Source organism: Rhyacophila brunnea, unplaced genomic scaffold (genome assembly GCF_057557595.1).
Source record: "Rhyacophila brunnea isolate RB1 unplaced genomic scaffold, BYU_Rbru_1.0 scaffold_3, whole genome shotgun sequence".
Lineage (NCBI taxonomy): Eukaryota > Metazoa > Arthropoda > Insecta > Trichoptera > Rhyacophilidae > Rhyacophila > Rhyacophila brunnea.
Window position 1 is genome coordinate 1769890 of NW_028232965.1, and position 15180 is coordinate 1785069.

Genomic DNA, 15180 nt, shown 5'->3' on the forward strand with positions numbered 1-15180 from the left:
GAAACTTTGTTAGAGTTAGAGATTCATTATCTATATCAGCTCAACGTTTCTATCTCTATCACTATCTCAATGTGACAGCATGTAACGTGATGTTAATCAAATGTGTTCGGGCCAGTAGGTACTAGCATATTAATGTGTTGGTGGTTTTATCTGAACTAGGTGTCTACCATCATATACCTACCTCAAATAATTTGAGGTATATTATGATGGTAGACACACCAGATAAAAAGAAAAATGGAAATCCCAATATAATATCAACATATAAAATTTATCTAATTTTTATAATATTTGTATAATATAAATAAAATGGATTCTTACATAAAAGTAAGTGAATTTAATTGCATTTAATAATTCGTAATGCAATATTTTATTTTCGCACGAAACGGAATGATTATTTCGGGGATTTAATAAACCGGTACAGCGTTTCTGTCCATTTGAACCCTACATTAAGCTGCCTAACTAAATACTTTCAAAAAAGATTATGTATGTACCTACCTCTATTAAATATTATTTTTATTGAGAAGTGTTCGATTTTGTACACATACTGATATCATATTATGTAGGTACGAGTAGGTACCTAATAAACTAATTTATATCATAAACATGCCCAATAAAAATAAATGTACAAGATAATAGTGATCTTGGATAATATGATTGGCCAATAACTTTTTCATGCACCGGATTTTGTATTTCTACCTAACCTAACCATCAATTTGTTACTGCTGTGTTGTGCCTGTCCAATATGTTAGACTGTTAGAGGACATTCCTTTACTTTAGTATAGTGTCTTTTTGATTAATTTGTACTTACTTACTTAATCAGGCGCTACAGAGCATTCAGGTCCATGGCCGACTGCACAACTGTCCTCCAGTTTTCTCTATTTCGAGCTCTCTCTCTCTCCAGTCGGTCACACTCAACCTATCTGTGCCCCTCTTATCATTAACTGCCCATTTTTCTCCGGGGGCGACCCAGGGGCCAAGTGCCCACAGGGGTGCCTTCATAATCTTTATGGATCTCATCCAACAACTTGACTGGCTCATCTGAGTCTTCGCACCCTCAAGAAATTGACTACCTATTTATTTTATATAATATGAATTTTTATATAACCTATACTTTTACCTATTTGTCCTTTTATATACCTAATCTATATTTTCATTGAAATTTTGGTAAATCACTAAAATTTAATTGTCAAAAATACAGCACATCGATTGACACAGAGAACATTTCGATTGGAAAGTCAGAAAAGCTATAAAAAGAGTCTGTACTTAATAATATGATCCTTAGTGGAAAATTTTCAATTGATATTTCAGAACAAATAAAAAAAGAGTACTTGCAGGATAAAATATGATCATCGTACCAAAATAAAATCTTAGCTTATGCCATTTTATAGACTATAATAGTGCAGTGGCGAAGGATGGAGGTATGCTTTTAAGATCCGATATAAATAGTACATACTAAACTTTGTCAGTCAAACGTATTTGTTTACATTGAACCAAGACGACAATGTTTAGATAGTGTTTGTCAATTTTTAATTTCAAATAAGCCCTTCCTAATCCAAACCATAGTAGATAATAGACAAAAAATATTCATTTATCTAAACTTATGCCATTTTACCATATATAATTTTGGATATTTTATAGATAGAAGAATATTTTTTATCAATTTTATTATGGACTGTGAATTTTAAAAAAACTAACTAACACCATCTTGTAATTTGTGTTTTAATTCAACGAAAACAAGTATGACTGAAAAAGTGTGCACTATTTTGTCAGATCTCCTATCTATAGCATAACTAAACTATTATGACTTGGCTTAGGCAGGGTTTTATTGAATTTTATAAACTAACCAGCATCATCTGCAAATTGCATTCTTCAATGAAAACATAATAAATACTTAAGTATGACTGATAAAGTTTAATGTCCACTATTTATGAGGAATCTTAACAGCCAACCTCCACCCCTCGCCACTGCTATAGAGACAGTGCTGCATACAACTCTTTATAGATACCTGATGTGGTTGGTTTTCCTTTTACAGATTATTTTACTATATCCGTTGAAATAAAATATCTGGTAATCTCTCTAAAATTCTCCTGAACAGGAGTTTTCATGTATTCCCAAAATGTGTACTCAAGTTAACAGAATTGGAATTTGATTGATGTTTAATTTGCTTAACCCGGCACTTGAAATGGAAAATTTGACGAACCAGAGCGCCCGATAATTTTCCGAAAATATTAACATAGTATAGTATCTAATATTATTTGTATTTTATAAAATTAAGTGTGTTAGATTTTTTTAATAGCCTATCTAGCTCAGACGGTCAAATTATTTTTTCCACGAGACGGAGCGATAATTTTGCCAATTTCATGAACCGAACCGGCGCTTCGGTGCGCTCCGGTCCATTTCGAGCTCTGGCTTAACCTCCGTTTTCACAGTTGTGTAAATTTTTATCCAGGGTATTAATGATGTCCCCAATATTCTCCCTTTCCTCACTCTGTTTTACAAAATATTTATAACCTAGAGAGCCAGTATATCTGAGTAATTAAAATTATTGTATTTTGGCTTCTATAGCCCTTTCAATTACCAAGTTAAAAATAAACCAGGATTGACACAAGATTATTTGGATGTATTTGGATAGGTAATAAATAACACTGCGAACATCACAAATATGTTTTGATAATTTTATTTTTATGTATTATTTTGATTTTTTTTAAATAATAGTAACGACTTTACAAAAATACAATCTAATCTTGTTCCATAATATAGAAGACGAGGTAATTCATCAGTAAGTATATAACTTAACAATATTACATTGATTATTTTAGACGTCAATACATTAAAACTTAATATTTAGACATACACTAATGATCTATCTATGTAAACACTATTATGATTTTAAATCTTTATAATTATCTATATTTTAGGAATGGCTTCATTCGGGGAATGAAGAATAGTATAACATACATATCGTTAATAATATTAAATAAATATTTTAAATCTAATAGAGCACCAAAAATAATAAACGTACGTATTATAAGTAACTTGAAATTGTTTTTTTTATCACATTTTTGAATACCTGCCATTGTTTATTATGATTTACTATGTACTATTAGTTAAAGACAATGTAACGTTATAATGTAATAGTAGCTGTCTTCCTATCTCCGCACGCCATGAGACTTATTTCGAAATGTACCATGCGTCTGTTTTACATACATATTACGTCAGTTTAAACTTACTTAATATTCTGGGACTATATATGTAGATACTAGAGATACTTAATTCTCTTAATGAACTAATAGCAACTATTATTTTATTAGACTTCATAATATTATGTAGTAGATATTACCTAAATGAAGTAAGTATGTATATAAGTCTTTTATCATTGATTTCAAAATACGTTATTCCCACATGGTCAGACTATCCAGAGCGTTATTTCATCAATAATTTGTCAGTCTTAATTACTTTTCTTGTTTAGTTTACAAAAATTTCTGAATGATAAATTATTTGTGTTATTGATGTCATTGAATTTTTAATTTTGTCTCTTTTTGAAGTGAAGCTAGGCTAGTTTTAAATTTATTTAAAAAAAAATATCTCTTGAGTCTGGCTCCACTGCACTGGTATGCAATATTAACAATAATTTATTAATAAAGTATAAGCTACGGTACCTATTAAATTAATAATATCATTCTTAGGTTGTATAATGGTTGAAAATTTGGAATAATTTTGGGTGAAATTGACCTTAAGAAGGTTAAAACATATCCAAACATTACCATTGCATTAACATCACTAAACAAAGTGCACAATGAATGAACTGCAAGATATGCAAGATTGAGGTTTAACTTCAACCAGAAGAACAAAACTGGTGGCTGTCAACAGACTGTCATTTTCTCTCTTACAAAAAGATCTACAGTTATGTTTCCTAGTTGGTGTTGACGTTGTCTGGGAGTTCGTATTACCAGGATGAACGATGTAATTTTCTAAATATTTTAATTGATTGATTGATACGTGAAGAACGTCAATAACTTTTCAAGACTCGTGGGGTCTATAAGCTCACATAAAGTGCGGACAAGACCAGAGAAAGAAGAAAAAGGTTGCTACATGATATGCAACTGGGGGATTTTCAAAATATTACACAAGTGAGCCAGGTCACTATGAGACAGAATATTTTATAAATTCACACCGTATTCATTAATATATCGGGAAAATATTATATTTATCAACACAACACCTGGAACCGGTATGTGTCATTTTACAATATGTTTCTCTCAATTTGATCTAAAATGGGACAGTATAATTATTCTTAGTCATGTATGCATTTTTAATCACTGGAATAATCATAATGCTATGCTCGTATCAACACGATCATTATAAGTAACATTATTATCTTTTAAAGAATAGGCTTAAGATCTATAAATCAAATAAACATTATATAAACATTAATGAGAATATAACAATACCAACAGTAATGAGTATGAAATAATAAATAATTTAATGAGATGAAATCTTATTCTAAGGTATCCATTATGGAATCAACATCATAGTATTTTTAATTTATTACGGAACACAATAAAATTAATATATTATAATCTAATTAAATAATATGAAGGAATTATAGAGGCGATTAAAAGGATAGGTACTGGTTTTGGGATAAGTGCTACATTATGTTTGCTTAATTAATTTATGGTGGAAATGATTATAATCCAAAAGGAAGTTTGCGATGAAGAGCTATCATTTATTTTGTTCAGTATTTTATGTGAAAGGTTAGAGTTTTTAATCCTTAACTCAAATAAAATTATGTACCTAGTTTACATGTCGCATTTTAATTACAATCATTAGATTCTTACTCAGTGGCCATCGGTAGGGTACAAAACAAGAAATTACGGGATGGTGAGAGAAGAAGACCGCAAAATTGGCACGCATTCCTTTCATTTAGTGAATATTGGAGCGTAATTTTGATGTCCTCTGTGTCTCTAGCTCAACGTATATGGACCAGCACATTTAATATTCAAGTGCTGAAATTCACAGTGACAAAAATTGTTTGGACACTATTAAAAATGACCCAAGTATATTAATTTTGCTGTTTTTTTCTGTTCATGCAAATTGAGAGATAATTTATTTTTAAAGAAACTACCCAGTATGAAGTTCACTTATTTATAGATAGTTTCTACTATATATTAATATAGTATGTTATATTGTGGATAGAGTTATTAATATTTTAAAGAAGCTCTTCATCCTGAATAATATGATATAATAAATCACACAGGATTATAATATGTATAAATTTAAAATATGTGATTTGCCATGAATTAATATTAAATTAACTAGTCTTGATAATAAGCTATGTACAATTACTTAAATTAATAATAGCATTAATTAGTTACGTTATATCATAGGTACTAATAATTTCAATTTTATCACGTCAAACTTCTATGGCAGCAATTTTCCCTTCTCAATAGTCAAAACTGTTGGCTTAGAGTCATTATGTTTAGGCTTTTTCGTAGACAATGTTTGGGTTCGGCCGCAGAAGTAATCTTCAATCTCTTGAAGTGTTTTGCCCTTTGTTTCTGGTAAGCAATAGTAGAAAAATATTGTACCTGAAACACACATAAGTCAGTATGAATTATTTTAGTCACAATCGACACGACTCAATCACTCGTTGGTCTTGGCTGCCTCCGCAAAATCAAAATATATAACAAACATGGTATCAGTTATTCGGTTACCTAATAATTATGTGAACAATTTATAGTATGTTTTTTATTTATAAACATAGAAACACTTACGGTTTAGTATTTATTCAGAGTTCAAAGAGATTTAACCAATAATATCAGAGAATACTTCAAATGATACACAAAAATAAATTATCAAGATAAGATGACTCGCTCGACCAAATAACCAGATGAACTTGCCAAAGAATTAGTTCAGTTCAGGTAGGTATCACATTTGACAATTAGAAATCACACTTATCACTATAAACGAATCTCGATAGTGAAAGGTGCTTAATTTCAAAATAGAGGACCTGTATGATCAAAACGGTCAGAGCTAATCAGACTAAGCTGACTGGAGCCGTAAGACTGTGATAGATAAAAATTACGGAGTTAACATAGAGTTAAATCCTAATCCGTCTACATAGCGCTTGCGGCGTCCATTCAATGGGCAGCGCCATCTATTGGTCTCTTTTCGAAGTCATGCCGCTACAAATTGTAATAAATTTAAATATTCATTTTTGCTTCTAAGAGAAGTAACTATTAAGACTTCGATAGAGGTGTTGGTTATATTAACAGACTTGTGTTGTTAACCATTCACTCAACTTATAGGACCCTGATCTAGATCTATTATAATATATTAAGGAAATAACATGTTTTTTCCATATGCGGGATTCGAACCCGCACTCACGGCTTCAGAGACCGGCACGCTCGCATTACTCTACATTAGCAGGTAAATAAAATATAATTAATTTTTTTGAAAAAATAGTCAATATTTATTACTGTAGAAAAAATTAGGAGGATTTTCTTGGATTAGATTTATTTTGCGTGAGAACATAAAGTAAAATGTTGTAATATTAAGTAAATATCTGAGAAAGCTTTCACTCAGTGGCCGATTGTTCGATAACGGGTTAATTAATTATTGAAAATCAACATACCCGATAATGCGATAGACCCGTACACCCAAAAGGTGCCATATCTATTAAGCAGGTGTACGAGGAAAGGATACGTTTTGACGACGATGAAAACAAAGGAGTGAGCTGCGCAAGTTGTTATTCCTCCTATAATACCGCGTACCTGGAAATGAAATTAAATCATGTCATTGACCATCATTTAATACAATCAAATTTCTGTGCAGTCGCGTTGGGTTACAATATCTCTGTTGAACATGATACCACTTTTCATCATATTGACTCCAGACGGTGTATATGGAGCCGTATGATGCAGCGGTACCTTAATAGAGATATAAGGATTGATTGTGAGGTGTTTTTTCAACCATATTATGTTCAGCAGTTGCACATTGATTAGTATAATTTCAAAACTATATTATTATTCCTTAGTATCCACTTTTATTATGGATATATATAACCAATGTGCAGGTATATTAATAGAATTCACATTACGCCGACTATGGTGCAGAGGTCGATCCAAATATGTGGATCTCAGCTTCGAATTCTAGAGCCGGGTCGAATCCACATGCTGCTTTTTATCTCCTTCTTCTGTCGTATCTGTGCGAGAGCTGTGCCTAAACAGCCGTGTCACTACAATAGGCCTACGAGGGCAGCAATTACAGTAGTTAAACACATCACGAAACACACAGGTTTCAGAAAATTACATAGAGTGATGTGTTGTGACCTCACCGGTGTCCAACCCCTAGTATGAAAGTCCAATGCCTTTCGCATTGGATGACAAGGACTACCAGCATGTCGTCAATGAACAGAAAAATTTTCAAATCAATTTGTGTCTTTAGATTCAGAATATGGACCGAAAAACTTGAGTAACTGGCAAACAACCAATTTCTCGTTTAATACTTTTAATTTGCTTCGTGTACAGAAGTGCAGTTTGTAAGTGAAAGTAAAATCTTTGCATACAATTATCTCAAAACTATGGTTTTCACATACTACAGTCTGGTTACAGGGTAGCGAAAACTGGAATATTGATAGGTAAAATTTATGAACCCTTTTTACGAATAAATGAAAAGTGAATATTGTAACTAACCTGTGTTGGGTAGACTTCTCCAATCATGACCCACGGTACTACCAAAAATCCCATTGTGCAAGCAATTGTATACAGAAAGATGCAAGTAACTGGTATCCATTTGTGTTGAAGAGGCAGGTTATGCGTATCCCAATAGTCTTTGTAGTACAAATATGTACCTAATCCAAGCATTGTGACTCCGCAACCAATACCTTACAATAAAATTAATCAGAGAAATTAGACCATGCGGTATAAGATGTGCCTACTATGTTATTCATTTTTGTAATAATATTGGAAATATGCAACAGTTTGTGAAACATTGCACTATATTGTAGGTATTATAGTATTATTTTATTCACAAATAAATAGGCAAAGAAAAATTCTACAACATTTTACTGAAATAATAATAACATATTTTACCCGATATAAATGTAAGTGGTCTTCTTCCACACTTTCTTAATGCAATGCAGGCCAATATTGTGAACACAAGTCGAACGACTCCTAAAATAATGGTAGCTGTATGTTTGTCCATATCCGTTCCACAATCCTGAAAACATTTGTTTAAAACTGTCATCATTTATATTTTGTTTTTGGTGTATTATTACTAGGGCCCGGATTTATATGCCAGTGCATGTTTTGTTAGGGTGTATGCACTGCTATGGGAGTTCCACAGAAATCCGTTTCGAAAGACGCAGAATCCAAAAATAAAATTTTATTGTGCATATAAATGCATATTTGAAACGTTACAGCATATTTGAGACATTAGTGCATATTTCATTAATAAATGCATATTTTAGGGCTTTTGCATTTATAATTTTATCGAAACATAACTAAATCAGGTAGATGCACTTGCATTTTTAATGGCATCCCCAAGCATTTCATTAATTTTTCAGAATAAGTGACGTCAACTAGGGCACCTTTATTTAAATTTTGTGCTATCACCTCTGTGGACGTTGAGAGATCATTTTCCGCATATAAACAAAATACTGACAGATATGCGGAATTTTTAATGCCAGAGAATATTGAAAAAAATATTGTAACTTATTTTTTCGGACAATAAAACAGCAAATAATATTTAAGAATAGTTAAGTGTGTCGTTTTTGTTTTTTTAAGTTGTGTTTAGTTTCCATAGTTTACATTTACATTTTGCATTTCTTGTTCAATTATTTGTACCTACTTGTAAACAATTGATTATTTGTGTTTTTTTGTTATTGTATTATATTGCTTAAGATTAGGTATTAATTTGTTATTCGATTTTTCATCGGTAATATTGGGTGAAGTGGGTATTTACAATATTTTTCCATATAAATGTCAATTTTTAACTGCATATTTCTTGGGTTGTGTGCATGCATATAATCATGTTTTTTGTTGCATATAAATCCGCTCCCTAATAATATTACTTATTATTCAATAGGGATAAAGCATACTTTGAAAATTTCCACAGCATAAAATGTGATTGTGTTGACTCCGCTGAATTGGTACATCATGAAGTATAGGAACAGAATACCGAATGGCTTCAAGACTGGTGGACTTAACAGAGCTTTTACAATTTCCTTAACTCCAGTTAGCCTGAAATGAAAAAAATTAACTGTTAATAAAGAGTTCATAATTATGTACTTAAATTCTAATGGATTTAAGTTTTGTACTATTCCATTTGAGTCATTCTTTGTGACCCAGGTTTCGCCTTTCGGCATCTTCATGCACTATGTGCACTATATGTATAAAATATAGTGCAGGGCAGGACTCGAATGTCTATAGATGTGCATTTAAGTTTGTGAGTAAACGAAAGGCGCATTCAATGTTGGTAATATTTGAGGACACTCGGCGCGCGTTGTATTTCTTGCGTTTTGTGTCCTGACCGTCATTATGTAATAAACTGAACCGGGCTTCAAATCATCGGTCAATGGCTAATGGCTTTCGCATTTATAACTTTATTATCTGTTCTGTGGGTTCTTCCAAATTATGAAAAGTACCTACCTACCTACTCTAATTAAGACTTTTTAAAACAATTTAAAACAAAACAAGCTTTCAGCGCATTACGACTGCTAGATGTTATCACAAATCACAATTTTTTTTTTTTTTTTGTTATTATTATTGTTATTATATATATATTTCTTTTTCTATATTCTCTTCTCTCTTGTGAGGGTAATGTTTGACTTATAATGTAAATCTCATGTTGTCTACGTCTTGAATTTAGATTTGTTATGTCCACAATGTTTTGTATTCTTAAATAAATAAATAAATAAATCGCAAGAAGTTGCGTGATTGATATATTACAGGGACGGTTTGGACATGGGTAAATCGGTCAAGATAACGTGCGGGTCTCGTCCACCTATCGGTGACGGAGGGACTTGGTGGGCACTTCCAAAAATGTGGGCAAAAACTTCATTTACACAGGGCATTGACTAATTTAAGTATGTATAAGTCTTCTTCTTCTTCGTCGTGTCGGGTCTTCAATAGCTACAATGTGTCGCACCAGAAGTTGGTGAAGGCAACACCATTTTTCTCGGCTTGTAGGATCGCGTCGAAATTGCAGCTTACTGGGCAAGCTTTGCATGAAAAAAGTGCTCCATGCTTTGTATTTTCACTACACTCGCAGGTTTGGGTCATCAAAGGCTTAACCATGTTGTCTCGAATGTGGTCTACCATGGTTCTCAGTCTGTTTAGGGCTTTCCATTTACGGTACCCGTGACTGGCTCCGGGTGGGAGATGCTCTGTTGGCTTTACCCAATCTTCGAGACCCTGAGAGGCTAGGTTCGCCTCCCATGCGGATAGTCTATCTTCTTCGGGTGGGACGGTCAGAGGTATGGTTGTCGCCATAAAGCTTCTTCTGGATTTTAGCCTGGTCTTGCACATTTGATACCCATGCATGACGTATCGCGGATCCCTCTCTTGGGCTGCATATGTATAAGTAATAATAATAATATAGTAGATTTAAAATGAATTACGACATACCTTTGAACATTATTGTTTTGTTTGAACATAAGCATCTGATCAATTTCTTTGTTGACGTTGAACTGGGAGCCTCGTAATTTTGCTAAACTGTCGCGGGCCTTCTCTGTTCGATTTCTTGAGATTAGATAATTTGGAGTCTCTGGCATTACAATCATACTTATGAGAGAAACAATTGGAACAAGTGCACTTATACTAGACAACAGTTGCCAGGATAAATAGCTTCCCATTATGTACTGAAAAGAAGAAAGAAAAACAGTTATATTGAAGCAATCATCTTATTCATAATGCCTACCATAGTTTTTCAATACTATGTCCCCAATATTTTGGACATAATTATCTCAATATGATAACAATTCACTCGGTGGGATTCTTATAAATACATAAAACATCAGACAAGCTAACAGAATATTTCTATTAATTCCAAAATATGGCCAAATTAATATATTGTAGAAATATTAGTGTTTCAAATAGGTATCTAAACAGTTTTTAGTTATTCGTTCCATCAAATTTGTATAAAATTTTAAACTTAGGTTTATTTCATAGTGTAGTACAAATTAATAGATGTAACTTTAAAATCACATTACCAATTGGTATGTCTTATTTTTTGTAACATTTAATACTAGTGTTGCGGTACCAAAATGTAAGTGGACATAATTATCCCTCCACCAGCCTTCTTTGAGGAGAAAATGTCAGAATTTAACAGTTCATGTTATATCACGCGCATAGCATGCCCAGGCAGTATTTACTAGTATTGCTTTACCGAACTCAATCTTACAGTAAAAGTATATTATTTTACTATGTACCTGGACAAGAACTCCAAGAGATATACAGACGGAAGCCAGTGCCCCTAACATTCCGCGTAGATGAGGCTGTGTCACTTCACAAGTATAAACTCTTGCGGGTGCTCCGACCATCCCAGAACCTAAACCTACTAGCAGCCTACCTGTGGAAATAAAAAAAATATTAAATGTATGCTACAAAAAATAGTGGCGTTGCATCAGAAATTTGTTTGAATCAAGACAATAATTTCATACGAATGATCTGTTACATCATATCTCTGATAATGTATGGCAATTCAAAGAAGTCATTTTCTGCATACAACTAGTTCGAAACGGGGTAATAAACTACCATCTCTAAGTGCAGATTTAAAAAAATGAATTGAATATAACTACTAAATTAGGAAACAATATAATAATTAAATTAATAATACCTACAACCTATGGTGAAGTCTTTACCCACCAGAGGCACCTAGCGGAAAAATACGAAGCTTGCAATTAATTTGAGACATTTTTTTGTTAATTTACAATTTCAATTGTATTGATTAATAAATATGGATCTGAAAACATTAAAAAGAAAAATATAAACTTACAATTTGAAAAAAAAAATATAAAATGTGAATTTGTTAAAGGGTCCCATCTTATTATTACATATTATTTTATGGTCATATTTATTATTAAAATTTAGGGTATTAAGTTTTCTATATTGTAATATAATAATATAAATAATATTGTTTTGATATTTTTAAGTAACTCATAGTTTTAGTATTTTTTATATTTATTTTAAAAAACATCGATTTTTATAAAAATATAAAGGTGTATAACTTGAAATCCTTTATTTATATCAAATCGAGCTTCAATATTGGGACTATCTTTGACTTAAAATAAAATAAAAATATTTTTCTTTTTAATGTTTTCAGATAGGTACATACTTACATATTGTTTATTAATTAATACAATTGAAATTGTAAATAAATTATCAAAAAAATGTCTCAAATTGCAAGCTTCGTATTTTTCCGCTAGGTGCTTCTTGTAGGTAAAGACTTCGCCTTAGACGCCCACGATGGCCGAGCGGCTTACGCGTCGGCTTATAATATCGTGGGTCTCGGGCTCGAATCCTGAGTCTGGCAAATACACATATTGTTTTTCAATTTGTGTTTTGTGTCAGAGTATGGACCGAATAGGTTGAGCAAATGGCCATTTCTCATAAAAACAAAAATCTGTTAATACAAAACTCCACTCTGTGTAGGCCCATATGATGCTATTAGGATCGGACATGGTCAAAAGAAGAAGAAAAAATATATAACTGCCGTTAAGTTAACTATTAACAAAAGAAAGCTAGGTGAACTAAATTTTCTTTATACTGGTCAGTTATCAGTAGGATTTAGTATTTACCTACATGCATTATTATAAATAATGATTCTTCAAGCCCTGTTGATATTTTAAAATACATTTTTATTTGTTTTCTTATCATTTTCACAGAAGATAATCAGTGACGTCCCTAGACAAAATGCCGCTCCTAGGCAGTGCCAAAATGCCGCCACATTTTTTATACAGTACTTTTTATCATCCTTTCATGACTCAAATATCTAAGAAATGTGTTGTATGGATACATTACCACTAACAAGATATATACCACTAAAAATCTAATTTAAATGCCATCTCTGCTTCAATATACAATATTGTGAGTCTACGGTTTCAGATAGGTACATTTAAAAATACACCTGACAGCTTCCAAAACTCGCGAGAGACTTACAAACATATTTGGATATTTTTTTTAAATTAGGTATGCACGTGTCATTGCTGTTCACCAAGAACGTGACGTCCAAAGACAACGGAAGTAAACTAGACATCGCAAATCCGACAAAAAAAATGTCCTGTTAAAACTTGTATAGTACCTAGTTAATACATTAATTTGTTTCTAACCAGTGAGCTGATTTTTTTAATGGAAAGATATTTCCGATATTACGAATGTTATGTAGCTATTTCTATATATACCTAATGATTCTCCTCGATTTGTCGCCCTTTGAGTAACTGCCGCCCCCAAGCAACGCTCAATCTGCCTACCCCCACGGGACGTCACTGAAGATAATAATGTCATATTATAATAAATATTTCAAGGGGACTTTTACTTGTAGGCGCATTTCAAAATAAACACATATCTTTTGTCTTCCGTTCAGACAGACATTCTATATTTTTATTGCGTTTTTGATAATCATGGCCAAAGTAATTAAGATTAATGTGTCACATTATTTTGTTTCTGGGTATTTTACAACGTTTTTCTTAGTTCGTATTCTTATTTGTCCGGTGGTTGTTTGTCCGGTACAAATCTTGCAATCGATTTTTAACTAACTTCCCGACTAGCTAGATATTTGAAACTTTTAGAATATATTAGAACACGATGCCAATGCATTTTTTAAATACTTTTAGCCATCTTTAAGCAGAATTGAATTCATTTTCAGTTAATTCTGTTTTGTATTAATTCTTTTGAACTCAAAAATGCACTATCGGCTTTCTTAGATGAGAACGAAACCGTTTCCCTATCCAACGCGGAGGATATAACGAATATTATTCTACAATGTGCAGAAAAAATAGGCGTAAAAAAACTCAGAAGTTACACTTTCCACCAAGCTTTCGAAGGCAACATTGAATCTTATGGAGCAGAGAAGGAAAACCAAGAGCGATAGACAGGCACAAAACGATATGGAGTTTTCATCACTTTGCAAAACCCTCCGAAGGAAGATTAGAGAAGACCTTCGTAAATTCAATGTAAACCTCATACAAGCAATTGTGAAAGCAGGCAGAAGTCTAAACAAAAACAAGCAATGCTTGTCGATAGGAAAACGTCAAATCACAGCACTAAAAGCAAAAGATGGTTCTATCGTCAGAAATTGGGAACACTTGTTAAGCCGAGTTGAAGAGTTCTACAGCGATCTCTACAGTGATGACACTGACAATACGACTATAGACTTAGATCTTCAGAGAAATGGAAATTCGGAAGACCATACTCCCGAAATTACATCCTGGGAAGTAACCCATGCTTTAAATTACATGAAAAGTGGGAAAGCCCCCGGGGAAGACGGTTTAACGATAGATATCCTCAAAAAAGCAGGAAAGGATGCAAATGAAGTACTTGCACAATTGTTCACAGCCTGCATATGCAAAGAGGATGTCCCAGAGGTATGGAAAAATGCCAGCATTGTCATTCTTCACAAAAAAGGTGACAGAGAAGACCTAGCAAATTATCGTCCAATAAGTCTACTCCCTATTCTCTACAAGACGTTCACAAAAATTCTCTCAAACCGTCTGCAAAATGTACTAGACGAGAACCAACCGAGAGAACAAGCCGGATTTAGAGGAGGATACAGCACTATGGACCATATCCAAGTCGTCAGAGAAATCATAGAGCGGTACCAGGAATACAAACTGCCACTATGCATGGGTTTTATAGACTATGAGAAGGCGTTTGATTCGATAAAGAAATGTTCAATACTCGACGCACTCAGAAAACAAGGAATCCCTGGACGCTATATAAATATTTTCAATAATATATACAGTAGCGCAACAGCATCTGTAAATCTCCATAAACCATCGCGCAGATTTCCTATCAGCAAAGGAGTCCGACAAGGTGATACAATCTCACCTAAACTATTTACAGCTACCCTTGAAGACTTATTCAGGCAACTTGACTGGAATGACAAAGGGATCCCCATAAATGGAGAATACCTGAGTCATCTGCGCTTTGCCGATGACATAGTAATTTTCTCGCAAGACTC

The 15180-nt window shown here is 32.9% G+C and overlaps 1 protein-coding gene across 1 annotated transcript in view; it reads right to left on the reverse strand.

Moving 5' to 3' along the window:
- Positions 1–2857: 2857 nt before the first annotated feature.
- LOC147067742 (facilitated trehalose transporter Tret1-like) overlaps positions 2858–15180 on the reverse strand; it is a 64586-nt gene continuing 52263 nt past the window's right edge. The window contains exons 4-10 of the mRNA XM_085952752.1: positions 11432–11571; positions 10629–10861; positions 9101–9242; positions 8094–8220; positions 7695–7885; positions 6635–6773; positions 2858–5588 (exon numbers count right to left, since the gene is read on the reverse strand). Of these exons, the coding sequence (XP_085808878.1) occupies positions 5422–5588; positions 6635–6773; positions 7695–7885; positions 8094–8220; positions 9101–9242; positions 10629–10861; positions 11432–11571 (1139 nt within the window). The 3' untranslated portion in view covers positions 2858–5421. The remainder of the gene's footprint in view (positions 5589–6634; positions 6774–7694; positions 7886–8093; positions 8221–9100; positions 9243–10628; positions 10862–11431; positions 11572–15180) is intronic.